Genomic DNA, 21978 nt, shown 5'->3' on the forward strand with positions numbered 1-21978 from the left:
ATCTTTATATGCCAGGCCACTGCTCCGCTTGGCCTAGTACAATGATGGGTAGTCGTTTTTCTTGAATAAATACGGTAATAGCATGAGTGTGCTAGCCATATACTCTCTTCCCTCAATCTCCTGAACTTAGACTAGGTCGAATGCTGAGAAACATTAAGGATTTTCTAAAACCACATTAAATGTGAGTAAGCTTCTAAATAAAACTCTTTGCTATGAAAATAAGAAGTTTCTTCTTTTGGATAAGCACATGAATGAAAGTGGAATCATGTAGATGATAGTCTGAAGAAATGGATGATAAAAGTAGTGTCCTTTCGGGCGGTGGTTTACTTATGGTGACTGAGTGGAACCTGGGCTTACAACCTTGGGAGTTTTTTCAGACGTTGGCCAGGAAAGGACTGGCCAATTTGCAGAAAGATGATAATTTGCATCTGAGACAGTCTCCACTAATCTCATCGGTCAGTCAACCACAGATTACTGAGAATCATGCTCTTTCTTTTGCCTAGTTTTTTGTTTCTTTTTCCTTTTTTATAAGTATCTAATTTTGACTCACTCTACACTGCCCTTTGCATTCTGCTGTTCAAGGTCTCTATAGGAAACAAATTAAGCACAATTGCTAATGTCACTGGTGTGTGTGTGTGTGTGTGTGTGTGTGTGTGTGTGTGTGTGTGTGTTTTAAGTTACTCTGGCAACATGGTGGATGGGAGGAATTTTAAACTCGAGATGGTGTGCAGATTTTCCTGAGGATTTAATTTACCAATGTGGACCTTAATTGTTTTGAAGATAAAATAATTTGATAGTTGACTTGATAGTTCAAAAAGCTGTACATTCATTAGTGTGTCTGTAGGTGGATGCAAAGGTAATGTTTTTGAATGGATGCTGAATCCATGTTTTGATGCATATCCAATGCTTTGAATGGACGCTGGTAAAGGAGTAGCCTTATTCTTCTACAGTTTTCTTTAAGAAACAGAGAGCAAGCCGCAGTTCTTGGTCTACAAAGGTCATTGTGATGCAAGGCCCAGGGGAAGAGCCAGGCGGAACAGCCTTCCTGGAAGATGGTGGGGGTTGGGAAAGGGGAAGAGTGATGTGTTTAGGAGGGTGGGGTGAAGAGAACCTGGTACATCTTTAGACTTCAACAGGAAAAAATATTTGGGAAGAGGCCAACTGTGAGATACAGCATGGCCCTCGCTGGATGGTAATGATGTAACAAATAGCAACATTCAGAGCTATCCAGATACCAGAGAGAACAACTGGCAGATATTAAAATCATTATAAGATGTGAAATTATACCTCTCACTGCTTCATTATCTCTATATTTCATAATATTTGTCTAGAAAGGCACACAAAGCCTATCAGGTTAAATTAATCCTAATGATCAATTTTACTTTTATTCTAATTAAACAATTTCAATTTAATTAATGCGAGCACAGAAATTAGTCAAAATTACAAATGTAAATGTTGAACTTTAAATCAAAGGTCCTCCCTACTCTGCCTCCCGCGGAAGCACTTTAAAGTGTTTGCCTGTGAAGGTAGATGGGAATTTTAACCTTTGTCTATACCGTGAAGGACAAAAGTTAGAAAAATGTGCAAGCAAAAGCAATCCAGGAGCACAGACAGAAATGCAGGTTTAATGCCCACCCACCCTCACCCACGTACGCACAATACACACACATGGTGGTCTATGAAGACACATTCCGTGAGGTAGACTTTTGAACCGCGTGCTTTTGTTCCTGAGGATTCCAACGCACTTGGGTCAGTTTAACGGATATTGGGCTTTTATAAAACACCTTTGTAAAAGAGGAGCCATGTACCCATTTCCTAAGGCACATGTTAAACTACCAGTCCCTTTCCTCCCTGGTGTCAGATACCCTGCATCTCAGTTCCACTTTGCCTCTGATTGGCCATGTGCCCTTGGAAGTATTTCCACCTCCCTGGGCTTTGGGTCTCTTATTTGGAGACGCTGTTTGATCACAATGATACACACTTTATTCCAAAATGCACTTAAATTTGTATCTGGAAAATGAGGGCATCTAGAGTAGATCATCTTTAAGAAAATTACCAGCTTCCATATGCTATATTTCTATGACTTCGAAAGATACTGGCATCTTAAAACGGATTTGAAAATGGTATGGGGTATAGGTGTCTGAGTCATTCTCTCAAGATATTCAAATAACTTTTCTTCTTGCTTAATAAAAACCCAAAGTGGATGGAGCCCAGACTTCTAAAAATGTGAGGTTTCAAGGAAATGATGTGACAAATGAATTGTTTTTTCCTAAAAAGAAAAAAAAAAGGCAGACAGGGTAGCAGCACATGCAAAAATGTGAAATAGAAAAGTTACACATGATAAAAAGAAATGCATTTCATGTTTTGTATTTAAAACTTTCTGTTCTGGTGAAGCATACTTAATAACGGGTCTGCAATGTCACAGATTCTCGGTCTTAGAAGAGTGTTATATGCAGCATAAGATTCTATGTTGTCACTCTTATATCCATAAAATAGCCACAACTTCTTTTCCCACAGGGAAGCCTTCATACATGATCTTCCATCCTGACTTGTTCACAACTGCATATGCGAATTATTTGATAGCAATCAATCCACTATCACTGTTCAGGGACATTATAGGAGAACAGCAGAGTAATTTAACAATATAGTTGATTAGTGTAATAATTATCATTAAATGTAGTAATGATAGTGGGATTCCCCTTACCTTGGTTAATGACCATGGACAATTCATTTCTTGACTGCCAGTGGTAGAAATGGTTTTTGAAATATTAACTTCTGCCCCATGGGAATGACACTTAGCCCACCACATTTAATTTTTGACCTTCACTGAACAGCATGATCCTAATCCCTTGATTTTATAATCTTAACTAGGAAACATTAAAATATGGATTGACTCCAGTTGGCAGGAATCTTTATGTTCTTTTCACTAAAAAAGCTATAAATCCAATGGTTGACCTTTTATTTCCAGGTCACAAATGACACCCACTCACTTTTGTCCATTCACCTAGGATTTATGTTAGGGTCTACAGGTATAAGCCATGAAAGTTGAACTTTAATGAAATGTCTTTCAAAGATGTGCACTTAGCCAAAAATTTTCCCACAAAAAATCAGCAGATAGCCTTTAAAAAATAGCTATTATATCTTCAGGTTTATGGTTGGCCTCAACTACCTCTATTTTTCACTTGTAGTAAGTTTCCTCTCGTACTATTATTTTTGTGAGGGTAAAAATTAGGCGTGTGTTTGGGATGATAATAGTACTTTAGTTCCCAATTTGGATTTCTAAACTGAAAGATTTCTGAAATGTTCTCTTTTGCCATCACAGTAATTCATCTATCTCCAGCTGAAAAATGTTCCCTGTCCTTTTTCAACGAAATCAATTGTATTGATGGGAGGCGTTCTGTGTTGTCAATCAGGGAAATGTGAGTTGATGGGACCCCAAAGCAGCGAGATAAGGGAAGGAATACCAAACCTGCTCAGGTCCACACCATCTGAATGAGATCAATGCTTTCCCATAATACTCTTCCTGTCATGTAGCACCCTAACTGTCACAATTAATAATGTAGAAGGGGCTGATTAATTTAAGTAAAGTGCTCTCTGCTGTGTAAACACATAAAGATCTATGAGGCAAAAAAGAAAAAAGAAAGAAAGAAAAGGAAAAAAAAGAAAAAAAAAAGAAAAAAAGCAAAGGGGGGCAGGAAAGAACAAAACGTCATTTTTATTTTTCATGTGGATGTGTTCTCACTTTCCATTCTTCTCTTGTAACAATTACTGTACCAGCCACTCTGACAGAGTCAATAAATTGATCTGGGTCTTATGCAGCAGCAAAGCAGACTGATCTGATACACCATTATCTGCAGGGGAGAGTGGAGGTAGGGGGTTGGGGTGTGCTTGGGTGGCAGAGGGCAAGGGGGAGAAGTCAGCAAAGGCAAGTCAGCGTTGTTCTGGATAGGTAATTAGTGCTCTATGTGGAGTTTCTGGAAGACATAAATGCATACACGGTGTGCCTGCGTGCATGTGCGTATGCATGTGTGTGTGCGTGCATGTGCGTGTTGAGAAGGGACAGAAAAAGAAGCCTTCAACTTGGCTAAAGGATGCAGCCTAAGTAATACCGTATGCACGACTTATTTAGGTCCCTGCGGTATTTCAGTCACTCACACGGATCTGCAATTCAATGAGGATCACCACCCCATTAGAACTAATCATGTCAGCTGTGTATCTGACAAAATAAACATTCAGAAACTGTGCTCCTAGGTTCATAACTTGTTTTTGCACTGGGATTTTTTTTTCTTCTCTCCCTCATCCAGCATAAAGTTTAATAGTTTTTTAATATGAAATTATAACATACAAAGAAACTCTCCGTATGCATTCCTCCACGTAGTTTGCCTCCCAACCAGAAACTGCAGCTGTTAGCTGAGCTTTAACTTGCTCCTTGGGAGTATGTTAAGTATGTTCTTAATAAATAAATATCATTCCACTAGCTAATGAGAGAATTAATGGCACAACTTATGGAAAACGGACGTAGAAGGATGGGGCAGGGGGAGAAGAAACTCAGCTTAGGGGGAAAATGACCAGATTACCTCTGGGAGTTTTGCCATATTAACATTTCTGGGTTTCTACTGGCAATCACAGGTCCCGGGTCCTAAAGATGAATTAGATGCATCCTGCCTGACCTCTGGTGCTGAGAGAGGTTCAGTTCTAAGGGGTGAATATGCAGCAACAGCACATATCAGCTTTCTGTGTGCCAGGGGGGTACTGGGGGGTCTTACAATCTAACCATATTGAATCTTCATAAAACTCTAAGTGGAATGCAGGAAGCAATTTATAATTTTATAAATGTGACATGTAAGGTTCAGAAAGGCTAAAAACTACCCCAAAATCACTATACTAGTCTCAGACTGCTACAACAAAATATCATAAACTGGGTGGCTTTATTTTCTCATGCTTCTGGAGGCTGAGAAGTCCAGCATCAAGGTTCCAGCTGATCTGTACCTGATTTGTACCTGAGGGTCCTCTTTCTGGCTTGCAGATGGCTGCCTTCTCACTGAGCTCTTGGGTGGCAGAAAGAGAGCAAACTCTCTTCTTACACCGGCATTAATCGCATCGTGACACCCAACTCTCATCTAAACCTACCTCCCAAAGTCCCCACCTTCAAAAACCATTGCAGTGGGGCCCAGGGTTTCAACCTATGAACTTTGGCAGGGAAGGGGTAGGGGTGGGAGGAAAGGGGGGAACGACACAATTCAGCTCAACAGCAGTCACGTACTGAGATAAATCAGTATCAAGTGTGTCTGGCTCCAAAGCTGATGTCTTCTCCACTGTATGATACTGCCCAGGAGAGGAGGCTACCTCCTGATCATGGGTCTTCAAACTACTATGATCTGTAAAATCCTGTACCTAATGAGTGTTAAAGCGATCTAGGTTAACGTTTCTTCACATGCAGAGATCCCACTGTGTCCTTCACCTGCTTCCTACCCTCCACAGAATGAAGTCCAGTTGCCTTACCATTGTTTGAAGTTATGTATTTATTCATGACCAGATCCTAACTTCCCAGCCTCATGATTCAACATTCTCTGCCACTTACATGGACAGGTATGCCAAACAGAGTAAAGTTCTCCAAACACACACTACTACTCTTTTGCATGTGCCTGGAATGGAATGTTGTACCTACCAGGTACGTCTGTCTCCTTCAAAACCATGTGTCACCTCCTTTAGAATAGCTTCCACGACTCCCCTGCTTCTCTCCAGAGTTAATTACCTACTCTGTGTACTCCTTACGGATCATACATACTTCAACGTTTTCATTTATCATACTTTACTATAGTTTGTTTACTTTTCTCCCTAGACGTCTGTGAGCAAGGTGTGGAAGGGACTGGACACGCGCGCACACACACACACACACACACACACACACACGCATCTCAATGGCCCTCTTCAAGCCTAGTGTGGTACCAAGAATATAGTAGGTGCTCAGTAAATTCTGAGTTTTTTTTCCCCCTGTCCCCAAGATTAATCACATGCTCATGAGTGGGGGGAGATAAGCTAGGCATCCAAGTATTTTGACTCCTAGTCTACCAAGATGCACAGGTCCCTACTACAGTCAGTTCCCTTACTAGAATTTTCTATCATACGGTCCTTCCATCTCCCCAGTACCACTCCTTCCCCACCCCCCACCCCCGCCCCATAATGGCCAGGGATCCATGGAAGGGGGATTGTACATGAGAGAGGCAGAAGCTGTGTGCCATGAGAGCTGGCCTTAAATTTCCCCCAACTACTCAAGGCAACAGGACACATTCACTTGGCCTATCCTGCCTTGGAAGGGAGCACTGAGCACGTTCTACTTCATTAAGGCAGCACTGTGGGGGGCTGAGGTTGCTCTTCAAGTTCATGCCTGGGCTGCAGCTCCGTTATCCCAACACATTCAGACTCTGGGAAGGGAGGGCGTGAGGGCAAGGAACACAGGGCTAGGACAGCCTGTCCTAACCCAGTGTCCCAGTCTCAACACAGGGCTCCAGCTTATCACAGGCTCCTGTGATTCATTAGTTAATGTGTAAAGCATTTGGAAAGTGGAAAGCTAATTAGAAGTGCTAAGTTATTTCATCTCTGCTGTAAAGGAAGCAATGTGAAGCCTAAGGAAAAATTCTCATGCAAATATTTTGGGGAGGCGTGTGCAGTGGAATGTAGCTCAGTGAATAGGCTCCATTGAAAGGCTAGATCTCAAAAAGAGAGGCCACTGATAAAAGAATGTGCCTCCATCCTCAATAAACAAACAGGAAGGTAAACAAGTGGGTGTGAGAAAAGTGGACAGGAAGAATCACTGAGGACTCACTTGAGATCTTTGAAAATCTCACTTTAGACAATAGGTTACCGGCCTTAAGACTGTGTATGTCAGCGGGACCTTCAAGGTCTCAGGCTCATTAGAAAGCCTGGGAAAGCCTGTGTCCAAAAGGAACCCCTCCTAAATGTGAAAGCCTATTTTTTTAGAGCTCAGAAACATTTGGTAAAGCAAATTCCTGGGGCATGGGAGTTTTCGCATGTGGCGGCTTTGGGGAAAGGGGGCAAAACCACCTGTATTGCCTTCTCGCCTCACAGTTCACGTAGCGGGGCCAATCAACTCATTTTCCTGTTCTCTGAACTCTGTTGACTCAAGCTCAGCAAAACCAGGCTCTTTTCTTTTGCAAAGGAAGCATCTGGTTCCAAGTCATAAAAGAGAAACCCAGAACCCATTGCTGACTGTTTGATAAGCACCTGGGAGGGCACATGGAGGGCACTGTTTCACAGAGTTCCCTTGCAATTACAAAGGCACATGTCCTCCAACTCAGTCTTTGCAGAATTCTAGTTTACCAGGAGAAAGTTGACCCAGCCCGTGGGAGCTGGTCTGCACAAAACTCTAGTATGTCTGCATGAATCCTGGACTCAGACAGAGGGCTAAAATGACATGATCACTACTCTCTCTCTCTCTCTCACACACACACACACACACAGACACTTACACAGTATATATGTTTCTTACACACATGGGGAGTGAGTATAGAGGAAAGGCCCTGTAAAAAGACAAGCATCAAGATATGAAGGGAGTCAAGTGCAACAACAGGGGTTAAAAGCACATGAAACACAGCAGAGAGTAGGAAAAAGAAATATGTCAAATACTGTTAACGGTTTACCTATTATTGATGGCCCCTTCCTTGTTGGGGCAGTTTTGTTTAGGGAGGACAATGTAACCAGCCCACGGCAACAGATCATGATTTGAGCCGATCAAGATAATTCTGTGCTAGCTTTCCCAGCATTCTGTGCTGCTAAAGATTAAAATGGAATCCAATTTTAGTCAGACCTGAACAGAAATTTGCTAACAGGAAACAGGGGAGGAGTATGGCAGGACCATTGTTTCCCTGATGTAAGAGAAATAGTGGAGAAGGATATGGGCATGATATCTGGAGCCGCAGCAGCCATTCTGCAACCAGAGGCACCAGGCATGAGGATGAATGGACGATGTGCTGAGGAGGGTAGAGTAGAATCTCTGAAAGAGCATGGGCTCCCGCTGGCATCATATAGCAGATGAAATAAGGCCAACAACCACTCAGAATTTCACGTCAGGAAAATAACTCTAGTTGGCTTAAGCCGCACTCAAGTGGGTTTTTTTCTAGGGGGTAGAGGGTACTGCCTTCATTTCATAGATGAAGGCATTGAATTTTAAGGGATAATGTCCAAGATCACGCTGATGAATGGCATAGCCAGGATGTGAAAATAGGTCTATCCTCCTCTTTAATTCATATTCTTTTCCCCTTGTCCCCCCACAAAGAAATCAGGCCATGAGTACCAAATATGTTTCCCTTGGTGTCTTGGAACTTCTGCCGATCAGAAGCATCATCATCAAGAGCCATCTAAAGACTGGGAATTTTGACAGCAATTCTGCAACCAAAACTAGGGTTTCCTGGCTTCATTGCAAGGCTATCATCAAATTCAGACCTCACTCCTCTCAATTCTCTGTGCAAATTCTCACCTTCTGTTTTCTAGCTTTCCTCCCGCCTCATTTTTTGGCCCCCCTTTTCCCACGATCCCAAGGCTAATTTAACGGATACCAGATTTTTTACCCCTCTTCTTCCGTAAAATCGAATTATTTCCTATGCAGGCTCCCTCTTATCTTACCCTTCTCCGTGGCCACTGATCTCGTTTTAATACTGAGAAGAGGCAAGTGAGGAAGGAGCCAGTATTTATTGAGCACCTATTGTGTGCCAAATCCCAAGTAGGCACCCAATTCTTTCAATAATCATCCATTTGCTGTAACTAAGAAGCTTCCCCAAATCTTTCTGGAGCAAGGCAAAAACCAACCAAACAAAAAAGACTAACACCGCACTAACACACAGAGTTAAAGGTAATAGGATTACAGAAGCATAAGAATGGAGGGAGAAAAGGAGACCACTATCTAGAACTGATGCCCTTACTTTGTCCAGAAGTGAAGTGTGTGGCTGAGGACATCTCAAAGGTGCTGCTAAGTTAAAAACTGAAAGACTGGATAATGGGGATAACAACAATAATGGGTCTGCCTACTTAATGGGTTGCTCTTAAGATCAAATGAGAAAATAGTTTGTAATCCAGAAAATACCATTTAAATATGAGTTTAGTTAGGGGCGCCAGGGTGGCTCAGTCGATTGCGCAACTGACTTCAGCTCAGGTCATGATCTCACGGTTTGTGGGTTCGAGCCCCGCGTTGGGCTCTGTGTGACAGCTCAGAGCCTGGAGCCTGTTTCAGATTCTGTGTCTCCCTCTCTCTCTCTGCCTCTCCCCCACTCATGCTCTGTCTCCGTCTCTCTCTCAAAAATGAACGTTAAAAAAAATATATAAATATGAATTTAGTTATCAACCAAACAATAAAAGCTATCATTTGTTGAATGCTTAGTTGGAATCAAGCATTTACTTTCTCTACACCAACAGAACTAAGACTTAAAACAACCATTAGAGATCATATAATCATCATTCTACAGTTAATAAACCAGACTAGAAAAAATTGAATTACCAAGAAAAAAGAAAAAAAAATAACCAAAAAATGGAAACATATACTGCTTCTAACTGAAGGAATAAAGTTCTACCCAAGTTCTGAAAAGGAAGCCCACAATCTCAGCTGCTCTGCTATCTGGTCTCTGGGCAGAGTCTAGCTGTTCTCACAGATGTGGACCGACATCATTAGTAAAGGTCTTTTTCCCAGACAGGATGACAGAATGAGCCTAGTCTTATTTTACAGATGCATGAACTAATAGGAAACTGGTCTTCAGAAAGACCAAGTGAGGCATCGGTCCTATCCCACAGGATAGGCTAGGCTTCTGATTCCTTGACGTAAGAGGATGAGTCAATCTTAGGCCATCTTAAAGAGAAAATGGTCAATAACTTTTCACTAACAGTAATTAAGCATGCAGATGGCATTTGGGAAAGAGAAGTTTGAGAGACAAACCGGTTCAAATCCTGGCTACCTCAATGGCCTGGGACGAAGGTACTCTTCCGAAACGCCAGTTTCCTCATCTGTAAAATGGGGATAACAGCACCAATCTCAGACGACTCTGAGTCCGGTAGCAAGTTCAGGCACAGAACCTGGCACATGTGGGTACTTAAGACACAGTACTGATTTGACCAATAAGTCTTCTTAACTTCGTCCAAAGTCAGAAGGAAATGAAATTTTGTCTGTCATTGTATGGGCTTGTAACTGAAATGCTCAAATTCAATTCTAACTAGAAAGGGGAAGCTACTTTTTTTTTTTTTTTGCCTCTAAGAAATCTTAGTTTCCTGCCTTTGCAGCTCTCTGACTGCTCCCTGAACTTCTGTGGGTACCCAACCTCCTACAGGCAGAAAGCACGGGGCAGGTTGGGGAGGAGGCAGAGAAGGCTTCAGCTAACTTGAGTGTAATCTCAGGTGACCTTGGTGCCCTGGGCAAGGGCATTACACAAGGAGGGGGAGTTTCTTGGAAATGAAGGGTGAAGGAGCTACAGGACATGACTGCGTATCTGGTTGGTCCAGAGAAGACAGAACTCAATAAACATGTTGCTCTTCCTAGGAGGGGCGAAATAAAGCCTTATCTACCAGCTCATGCATAGCATAAATGGGCAAAAATTAAAGGTAGGGGGGTAAAAAAAAGGGTGAATTACATGAAAACCAGAATCATATCATCACATCAAAATTAGATATGGGTAGAAAAATGGTTTAGCCTTTCTGCCCCCTTCCACTCTTTGAAAAGTTCTTGTACTATGGTCTCAAAGCCTCTTAGGCAAATCAGGCAAATCTTATTGTAACTGGCATCACGCTGCATTATTAATGTTGTTGTTGTCACTACTATTATTATTATTTTAAATGTCTATTCATTTTTGAGGGGGGGGCAGAGAGAGAGGGAGACAGAGGATCTGAAGCAGGCTGTGCACTGACAGCAATGAGCCCTATGTGGGGTTCGACCTCACAAACCGTGATATTATGACCTGAGCTGAAGTCGGACGCTCAACCGACTGAGCCACCCAGGCACCCCACTATTATTGTTTTTTTAAACATCTGTGCCTTCTACTAGTCTCTGAACAACTTGAGGAGAATTGTTACATCCTACATTCTGTAGGTGTTGGGAATACTATAAGGAATGGTGAGTAAGCAAAGAAAGGAACTTATGAAGAGTTTTGTGGATTGCCTATGCTTTTGTCTCTCAAGCAGAACTTCAGGAAAATGACACAGAATGTCAACAGATGGAAATGCTCTCCATATTCGCTGCCTCCCCACGTTCCTTATGCATCCCCACCAGAGGCAGACAATGGGTGACATGCCCATAATTTAGCCATGCAGGGACCTCTCTAGATCAGGTGGTTTCCAGCACAGTGAAGTGTGTGGCTTGTGCCTACGTTTATAAATTTCATGAAGCAAAGGCAGTGAAGTCACACTGCTCGCAGGCCGAGCAGCTAAATGATTTATTAAGCAAAGGTTACAGCACCTGTGCCTTTTTGTCAACAAATCAGGCCCATGCCATGCCAAGCGATTCTTCTAATAACCCAAATGGTAATTTGGTTTTAAATAGCATTTCAGATACCACAATTCTGTTGATGCAGAACAGTGATAGATTTGGGTGGCAGGGAAGAAATGCCTGTTTTTAATATTGTTTGCACTCATTTTTCATCTTAAAGAATTAGTTCTCATTGGAGTTCTGCAGGTTAAGCATTTTATTTGAACATTCTGATTAAACTAGAACCTGAATCAAAATGAGTTCTTTGCTCAGTCCTTCTGTGTGGGAATTGGTATTTCTATTTATTACCTGATGATGAAATATTAACTTTTTCCTCTAAATAAATGCATCCTCTTAATGGCTCTCGTTTTCAGGGATCAGATTAAATTATGGGATGCAATTGAAATGGCCATTGGCTTTCTGCTATTTGAGATGAGAGCATGTTCTCTATTATATTATATCATTCAGTGGGCGTGCAGGGGACATTAATAGTGTCCAAAGTGAAGTAAAAACTCTATGCCCCAGAGACTTCTCTATACATTAATATCAACTGTTCCTAGGACAAATTTGAAAAATAAGAGATTTGGGGTGGGGCCAAGCGGTCATGGTGTCTCAAAACAGACGGATGTTCTGAAAGCTGTAGGGAGGTGGCCACCCCCTATTTTAATGAGTTACGAAGTGGAGGATGCAGAGGGATACGAGTCAAATAATGATAGTAGCAGAGGTAGCAGGCAAGTGAGGCAGAAGAATGGGACAGATAACTTGGCAGGAATGTTCGAACAGAGCCACGAGCTGCGGTGAAATGTACAACGCAATTGCAAGATGGTTTGAAAGAAAACTAGCTCAAGGCAAGGCTAAAAAGAAGGCGATTCCATCTCAGTGAAGGGAAGAATTCACTGGAGGAAAAAAAAAAAAAAACAGACTGGAAGGGAAGGAGGAGAAAAAATGGCTTTCAATTATCCACGTTATCTTTCCCTACCAATCATTACAGATGATGAATTGGTGCAATAAAAGCCAATATTCAATTTTTCCAATTTACATGGAAAGAAGGCCATAATATATTGTTAAAGGGAAGAAACAGCAAGTTATCAAACGGGGTATGTAATATGATCTCATTTTTGCAATATACTTGTATGCATAGAAACAGTCTGGATGGATTTATATGGAAATGTTAACAGTAGGACTACAAGTGATTTTTATTATTTTTCCCATCTGTATTTTCCACAATTAACATGCATCATGACTGTAATGAGAGAAAGTCATTATTTTTAAACTTTCTTATGAATCATTTAGATTCAAGCAATGTATGCTGACTACCCACTATGTGCTGGGCATGAGAATCGGTACTTTGAGAGAGGTCAGCACACAATTACTGTGGATTTTGTTGATAAACTGCCTACTTTTCCTATTTGCTTTACAGAATTTCACGCTCTTCAGAGGTGAAAGGGCCATCGGAGTTTATCGAACGATTACATTTTAACAGTTGTGGTGAAACACACATAACATAAACTGGACTGTCTTAAACTAATTTTAAGTGGACAGTTTAGTGTTATTCAGTACGGTCACGCTGCTGTGCAGTCATCACCACCAACCGTCTCCAGAACTCTTTTCATCTTGCAAAATGGAAACTCCATACCCTTTAAACAACGACTCTCCATCCCGCCATCCTCCCATCCCGCAGCCACCCTTCTATTTTCTCTATGAGTCTGACTCCTTCAGGAACCTCACATACATGGGATCATATAGTATTTGTCCTTTCGGGACTGGCATCTTTCACTTAGCATGACATCGTCAAGGTTCATCCGTGTAGCATACTGCAGAATTTCCTTCATTTTTAAGGCCAGATCATATGCACTATACCACATTAAAATGGTGTATGCACAACAAAATGTATATGCCATATTTTGTTTATCCTATGTGTCTGTGGATGGAGACCTGGGTTGCTTCCACCTTTTGTCTATTGTGAATAATGCCAAGTACATGGGCGTACCAATACCTCTTCAAGACCTTGCTTTCCATCTCTTGGATATATACCGGTGATTAGATTTTAATACGGTCTCAGATTTAAAAGCAGGGAGCATGCTCATAGTATTCCAGAGCTGAGCATCAGTCAGTGTGGCTCACCAGCATGTGAGGCCTTCGTGAAGCACAATGGTTAGAGAACACAGGCCTTGCAGTCAGCAAGCTGGGTACAAATTCTTCCTTCACTTCTCACTGCTTATAGCCATGGGAAAATGAATAATCTCTTTAGGTCTCAGTTTCCACATATAGAGTGGAGATAATTATAGCTACCCTATTGGGGTGGCTGCAAAGATTAGTTGGGAAATGTACCTAAGGTACTTAGTACACAGGAAATGCTCAATGAATAGAAGCTCTATATAGTTAAAGAATACTTTTTTAAAAGTTGTTGTTGGTTTTTTAAGATGTATTTTGAGAGAGAAAGAGAGAGAGAGCTGGGGAGGGGCAGAGAAAGAGAGAGAGAAAGAATCGCAAGCAGGCTCTGCATGGTCAGCACAGAGTCTGATGTGGGGCTTAGACTCACGAACGGCAAGATCATGACCTGAGCCAAAACCAAGAGTTGGATGCTTAACCGACTGAGCCACCCAAGTGCCCCAAGAGTACTTTTTATAAATAAAGTTCTTACTTTCTTTATAAACTGAAAGCTGCCTATTTAAAAGGTCTACACAGTCGTTCAAGTTCTATCTGCTACAAAACAACAGAGACCATATCTAATCTGTCTCCTATAAGTCAATGCTTCGGTTATGTTGAAGAGATTTCCACTGGGAACTGGTCTTTTGGAGAAAGGGACACCATTTGACCTTGCGTTTGTTCATGCATTTGTGTACCTCTTCTGCATTTGTAAAGCTCAAGTACCTGCTTGGCTGACCCTTCAATTTTACTTCTCTAAAGGTAGAAAGCAAAATGTCGTCTCTCCAGAAAACTTTTCTATAATTCAGTTAATACACATTTCATGCCTCATCAACAAAAGCATCAAAGGTAGAAAAAAATGCAAGCTTGTGTAGAAAATTACTAATCTGCAGGTCATGTTCAAATTAGGTCTTAAAAAATTCGTGTAAAAAAAGAAAAACCAGACTCACTTCTGAATTAATGTCTTCTCAAAAAGGAGATTATTTTTTAAGAACATGACCATTTTTATCTACATCTATACATGTCTAACACTTTAAATGGTTACGGAAAGTAGTTCCTTTTTTTTTTTTTAAAGAGTTAACATATACTCCTTAAAATTAAAAGATTTTGAGCATAGGGGCACCTGGGTGGCTCAGTCAGTTAAACCAAGCGACCCTTGGTTTTGGCTCAGATCACGATCTCACAGTTTGTGAGTTTGAGCTCTGCATCGGGCTGGGTTCTGCACTGACAGCTAGGAACCTGTTTGGGATTCTTTCTCCCTCTCTCTCTGCCCCTCCTCTGCTTGCACTCTCTCTCTCTCTCTCTCTCTCTCAAAATAAATAAATAAATAAAAATTTAAAAAAGATTTTGAGCATATCATTTTTACCTTAGGATATATACACACATTTTTTTTTTTAAATGACAACTCCATTAGTACAGTTTCTCATAAGACAATTGGGATGGTTTTCTTCAAGATGAATGTGGCAGGTGTAACTGTGGTAAGAAACATTTAAGCTGTTGTCCCTATGATGCCAAATATTTAACAGACACCAAAAAAAATTCAATTCCAGATGCCAAAATTGGGTCTAAATGACATCATTCATCCAGATGCGTGGAGAATCTGGATTTTTAAGAATTGAATTTTTGTGGTCAACATCATGAAGACTCAGTTTCTGGGTTAAATAAGGCATTTGTGAAACAAAGCCTTTTGGAATATAACACGTTTTGATTATAGAGAAACAAATTGAAAGGAACACAGGGTACCATTTCAGTGCTATGAATCACAGACTGTATAAAAAAATACTATGTAAAGTACAAACAGGACATCTCCAAACTGCATATTTGAGGTTCTTAATGAAGTAACCCAAGCACTCTGGGGCTTCAAGAAAAGCAATCATTCAATATAGAGCCACTGTCCCCGGTTACCCCCTCCCACTGAACTTGAACACATGAGCCAAAAGTACAAAATCAAATTTTAATGCATCTGAGGTAATTGTTCAACTTCCAATTCACCAGTTAAGCATTTGAAGGTGTAGGAAAATAAGCAATAAACCGGAACAATTTTATGGCAGGTCCAGAGTAGATGTTAATCCCAGAAGCCAAGGATATGCCCGCTTCAGGAGGAACAGCAGAAGTGGGAAATTCAAGAGTTAACCTGCTGCCTCCCCTTTTTGCTCCCCTTCCCCTCCCAGCTGCCTCCTCTGAGGCTGTACTTTCTGTGACCCCGCTTTGGCGTAAGGAAGGCTTCAGATGCAATGTAGTTTCACCTGCACTGTCGACACAGCAATAAACTAAAATCCTTTACAGAGTGAGCAAATGGACCCAGGAAGGCAAATCTATCCCGTTGATAAGCATCTGGTCATATTCTTATAAACAAAGATGAGTAGTTACAAATTTGGCATCTGGAGATTACACACCCAGGCATATGCACAAAATATCCCAGGGAATTTTTTCAAACAACATGCTGAGAACCTCACAAAGAACATACTTTATGTCAATTATGATAGTATATAGTTCCATTCTAATTAGGAAATCAGAGAGTAGTTCCTTTCCAAACTTTAATCTAATTCTATTTCACAAACTTCAAATATTTCTACATCTACTACCTTTGAACTCCAAAAGTCTCTCACTGTTTCTTAATGAACAGCAGCCATTTCAAAACTTTTAAAAGGGATTTCTTCTCCTTGACCTGTACTAGGACAAAACACAACTGTCTACTGAAAAACAAGCTCTAGATGTCGTCGTACACTCTTTTCTCAATCACCTACCTCAACATATGACATTATAGTCGCATATGTCCCCTCCCACCCCGCTGCACCTTGCTCTCTAGTGGCCAGCGTAACCAGTAACAAATATCACCTATTTCTGCACCAACACCAGCAACTTAATAGGACTACTCAGAAACCCTCTCTTTTCTTTTCTTTTTTCAGAAAGTTTGCCAGGTTCCTGGGGACCCTATAGTGAATACAGAAGAGTGGCTGGTTCCCCCATTCCCTGGATGCACTCTGATTTTAACAGCAACCAGAGTGGACTTTTCCGGGTAGAGGTATACTTCCATCTGCTTGCATGCAGAGAGACCAGAATTCCTAGACAAGGAAACAGACGCTAGCTAGCACTGGGAAACCTTTCTCGCCACCGCAAAAGGAGTTCTGGCACAGAAGCCTTCCTCTTCTACCTCTCGATACAAGAAACGAAAAATCGCAGACAGCGTTTTCCACGATTTCTGAGAACACAGGGAAATGTGGCTGTAGGGCCAGGAAGGTTGGGGTCAGGAGGAAAGGGGACCAAACAGGGGCTGGGAAATGCAGCCTGTTGTGCCAAAAGACGAATTACAATGCACCTGATGAATAAAACAAGCTGCACCACATACAGAAAAGATGAGAGCGGCCCACCTGTGTCTGTTGAGGGATATTTACAAAGCTTGGATCCCGTGGTCCAACACTGACGAATCGGTTTGCGGGGGAGGTGCTGGGTGTCGAGTAGGCTGTGAAGGGAAGGGACACATGCGTTCAGGAAGCAGCACGAGATTGCACACACAAACAACACCAAAACACACAGTCTCTGAGCCTACGCAGCTGATTAACAAGGAAATGTGCAAACACTGTAGCTAGCAAAAGGGATCTGGCTAGCAAGGGCATTTGAGACAGTCATAAAAGGGAAAGGGTGTTGGCTTCTAAAGACTGTTGGAGTAAAACGATGTCAAATTGGTGCTCAGATGAGTTCTTTTCTCCTTCCGTCATACAAATTAGAACATGCAGGACATTTTTGCAAACTATACTTTCTGAGTTAAACATGAGCTCAGGAATCAGAAAGAGATATCCTAGCCCTTACAGCACAGGGAGAGAGAAATTAGGTAGAAAGGGGGAGGAAAGCAGTTCATTTTACAACCTTGCTTTTCACACTACTGCATTCCCCAAAATCATGAGACATTCCTGTGCCTCTATAGGTAAATACTGAAGAGGAGTCTTTATAGAAGAAATTAATGCGTTCTCCAGAAAGGAGGTGGAAAACCATTTAGAACCAGCTGTCTTTATAGGTCCCAGGAGAGTGTCTAGAATCTCTATGATGCACGAAATGTGCTTAAAATATTAATATTTGGGGGTGCCTGAGTAGCTCAGTCGGTTAAGTGTCCGACTTCAGCTCAGGTCATGATCTCACAGCTCGTGGGTTTGAGCCCTGTGTTGGGCTCTATGTTGACAGCTCAGAGCCTAGAACATGCTTTGGATTCTGTGTCTCCCTCTCTCTCTGCCCTCCCCCCTCTCAAATATAAATAAATATTTAAAAAACATTAACATCTAGTCTTCTGAGCCTAGAACCTTTCTGTTAAAGGTACAAATTATCAAGATCCTGTGTAAACCAAGCTATCACCCTGCAACCACACTTCAGTTTCCTATCCTTTCACAGTAAAGTTTTGTTGTTGGTTTTTATATATACAGAACTGTATATATATTTTGGGTTTTACATTTATATTTGAGAGCTTCACTCTAGTTTAGTGAGAAAAAAACTCAGCAGCTTTGGTGTTTTGTTGGCTTATAAATCCAAATGTGCATTTGGTCCTTTGGTGTCCTGCAATACCCTTCTCTATCACAAACTCCCGATATTTATTCGCATTCTTTCTTTGTACTAGAACTTTTAGATAGACTCTTGCTTCATTTCAAATCTGTTAACAACGCTTGTAAAAGGGGCCAAATTTTTCGAACGAACTCTAGACACACACCATCTAAAAGATGAAAAGGGTCTTCAATTTTGAAAAAGCACAGATAACTGAGGGAATCATACCAAATCCCTTTGCCAGATTTCTTTTTTCCTTTTTGGCATCATCCGCTTTGTTTTTGATTTTCTGTTTTACAGAAAACCACTCGGACTTCTTGTTTCTTTTGTGAAGCACAAAAGATATCTAAAGATAAAATTTCCACCAGTTTGGCCCAAGTCCTGTTGGTCATCTTTGGTAAGAGCTAAGTCACCCCCACCGATCTGTGATGGTCACATGGTGTGGCTGTGTTAAACCAGCATGGAACAGTGGATGGACATGAGAATCCTCTGATGTCTAGTAATAAGAAAGTTTTGCTGTAGTATTTGTTTTAGAAGGATTTGTCCGGTAATAGCTTTATATAAAACAATCTAGATGCATGATGTGTTATACTGTCTACTCATGTGAATCTACTGATTTCCTTCCCAGCCCAGACTAAATTGAACACAATGGAAAAATACCTGTCGATGTAGCCTTTCTGTATGTACCTCTCACTCACTGGTATGGCAGAAATTTAAGTTTTTAAAAGTTCAGTAAAAGAATTTTTGTTAATTGCTTTATTCAGCCTATTGCTTTGCTTCGAGATGGTTTAAGAAGTTTCCATAGAAAATTATTATTGAAAATGATGGACTATAATTACCTGGTAGTGAATTTACCTGCTCCTAGGGCATAAAGAGGATGTGGGAGAGATAAGGAGGAAGCTAGTAGATGAAATAACCTGTCAAACCTCTCAGTGGTTGGTGGGGGGGGCGGGGGGGGGGAGTGTTCCTTCACACGTGAATAGAATGGGAGGGTGAGAAGGAACAATAAAGGTATGAGGAGTATGCAAACGGTACGAGACTAAGTGATTGATGACAGATGCAGAGATCTGAATCCTAGAGAACTGTGTGTGCGGGTCTGCACTGGTCACAACAGACACACCACAGGATTTCCTACGATGCTTTTGCCGCACTGGTGACTTCAGAAACAAGCACGCTGACTGATCCCAGGATTCATGTTTTGTTTGTTTGTTTGTTTGTTTGTTTGCTTTTACTAAACCCGGAAAGGCTTGCACTCCATTCCATTCTCTATTGTTTGCCAGACCTAAATGGTGCCATTTGGAAGGTTTAGCATACAAATAATTTAGCCACTCAAAACTGCTAACAACTGGCTATTTTTTCTTCTTCAGGCATAGAGACCAACTTTGAATTCTCAATTTCAAAATATCCCAGAAGGCCTTTAATGCTTTCATAGGCATCCTAAAACTGTTTCAAAGTTTAGTCTGGTCTTTAAAACAAGAGCAACAGTGAGAGAGGTGGTAGTGTGTTAGCATTAAAAAAAAAAAAAAAAAAAGAGAGAAGGAAAAGAAAAGAAAAGAAAAGAGAAGAGAAGAAAAGAAAAGGAAAAAAAAAAAGGATATTACAACTACAAAAACCTGGGAATCTCTGAGTACCCAAGTCATCAAATGGAAGAAATGGTGCCCAGGGAAATTTATTCTATAGAAATGTAGCTTCTGGGAAAACTCAAGGACGCAGGGAAAACAAGGGAAGGAAGAAAGAAAGTCTGACTCATCTTCCATTATGGTAGTTACAATAGCCAGCGTGTTCACCTACAACAGGATGTAGTTCCAGAAATGAGGTGACATTAGTTAAATTTGATTTTTCCAAAGAAAAAGTGGAATAAGGGAGTTATACTATTGAATAAAAACCTCAATTGCAACTTTTTATTAAAACAACCACATATACCATAGCAAATCAATTATACATGCATAGTTAAGAGCTTTCAACATGAATATAAAATCAAGTAAAGGGGGCAATGTGGTAATTAATTATATACAACTGTATTTATTATGCTATTATATCACATTCATATCTTTCTTAATTATAATTCTGGCGTTATTTACAGCAGCAATAATCAAATGCTGCAGAAAGAGCTTCAGGAAATCAGGAAATCCAGAAAATAATTTTCTGGGAAGATTATTATAGGCATTTTTTTGAGGATTCTGGAGGGATGATTCAGGGGCATTTGACAATTTTCTGATAAAGTCAATCAGGAAAGGGAAATCAATTTGCTTATATAATCTCATTGTAAAAGTCCTCATGGCAAAGATGACTATTAGAAATCAAATTATTGATTATTTGCTTCTGAAGCAGAAGCTTTGTTTGTTTGTTGTTGTTGTTGTTGTTTTTGCTTTTTTTTTTTTTAAGCAAGTCTTCTTACCCACATGAGCAGTATCATCATGGACTATTTTCCTAATGTTATGGATGAACATTCCTATTAGAAGCTTTCACCATTTTATTGGCACTAATAAGATCATATTTTTCTTCTTTCTACTGTATTTCTTCCCATTATCCAATAGTCTTACTTTGGCCTTAGCCATAGTGATAAGTATCAAAATCCTAGACCAGAATTTGATCCCATATCCAGAAAATCCCATTCTTCTGTGTTACCCACTTACCATACACGTTGCTAATTATATAATCCTTCACTTAGTGCAAATCCTGTCTTAGTATGGTCAGTTGGAAGGATGGCTCAAGAACTGTTCATTCTTTATAAGTAATACTTTTACAAGGCCTCTTGAGGATGCCAGAATCTATCTCTAGCGGGGACCATGAGGCGGGCATGAGGCAGTGGGCAGGACAGTGGCAGAGATTGCCCTTTAAATCTGCTCTTTACCACTGTGCAGGTAGGTGTTCCCTGGGAGAACTTAGCCTTTCTGTCTTCAGAAATGATGTAACGGACTGCCTGCAAGCCTAAAAGAATTCCTACGTTTATTGTTCCCAAGGTGTAAGGCTTTGTTTTGTTTTGTTTCTTTTTCTCAACATGAAGATGTAAGGGATGTGTCCGGATAAAGAAATCATGATATTTCCACATAAATCCATTTTGAGTCTGCAATGGCCTTCACCTATAAAATCAAATCTGACCACGGTGTTAACAAGGTGGTCAAACTGTCTTGAACAAAGATGCTTGGAGCCTTCCTTGTTTTTGGGGGAAAAAATATGACCGAAGAAAAAGATATTAAAATATTTGTACCATTGTCAGTTGACATTTCCTTAAGTTAAAAACTGTATCATTAAAATCACCCAAATCTGACAAACGAGAAAATTAAAAGGAGGCAGACAGAATCAAGGTCTAGTTCAAATTTAGCAACCACTAAAATATGTGTAATCACTGAAAAGGGCGAAAAGGGAGAACATTTAGACAGATGTCTTTGCGGGGAGTGAGTGTAAAGGGAGAGCTGCCTTTTGGTTGAAGCCCCATCAGGACTCCCACAGGGAGGGAGTGCCCACAGGGAGTGCCCACAGGGAGGCTGAGGGGCTGATTCCCCTCTAGCTGAACTGCCTGAGGGGAGCGATGGCCAGCCCCCCTGCCCTGACTAGGGGGAAGTGACACAGTGAGGCACGTTGGCAGAAAAGAAAATGTAAGAGAACTGGTGAGCTTTGAGGCTCTGTATTTGCTTCCACACACAGGAAGCAATGAAGTCCCCTAAACCTTGGTAGCCTGGCCTACAAACTGACATGGAGTTTGCAGAGAGATCTGGGTTCTGTTTCATCAGACTCCAACTCTACAGAGGAGTGAACATCCCCTTTTTTATTCCCTTAAACCCTACCAAGTCTAACCTCTAGAGTGCCTCAAAGAGAGATATTTTAATATATTTAAA

The 21978-nt window shown here is 41.0% G+C and overlaps 1 protein-coding gene across 2 annotated transcripts in view; it reads right to left on the reverse strand.

The window, feature by feature from the left end:
* The window catches only part of NFIA (nuclear factor I A), a 367160-nt gene that overhangs the window by 16868 nt on the left and 328314 nt on the right, over positions 1 to 21978 (reverse strand). The window contains exon 10 of one of the 2 annotated variants that reach the window (XM_047083780.1): positions 16981 to 17072. The exons of the other annotated variant lie outside the window; for it this stretch is intronic. Coding sequence (XP_046939736.1) covers positions 16981 to 17072 — 92 coding nt within the window. The remainder of the gene's footprint in view (positions 1 to 16980; positions 17073 to 21978) is intronic. 2 annotated transcript variants of the gene reach the window in all.

Source organism: Lynx rufus, unplaced genomic scaffold (genome assembly GCF_022079265.1).
Source record: "Lynx rufus isolate CCGP_SWC_20201006 ecotype Redwood Valley unplaced genomic scaffold, mLynRuf1.p SCAF_2, whole genome shotgun sequence".
Lineage (NCBI taxonomy): Eukaryota > Metazoa > Chordata > Mammalia > Carnivora > Felidae > Lynx > Lynx rufus.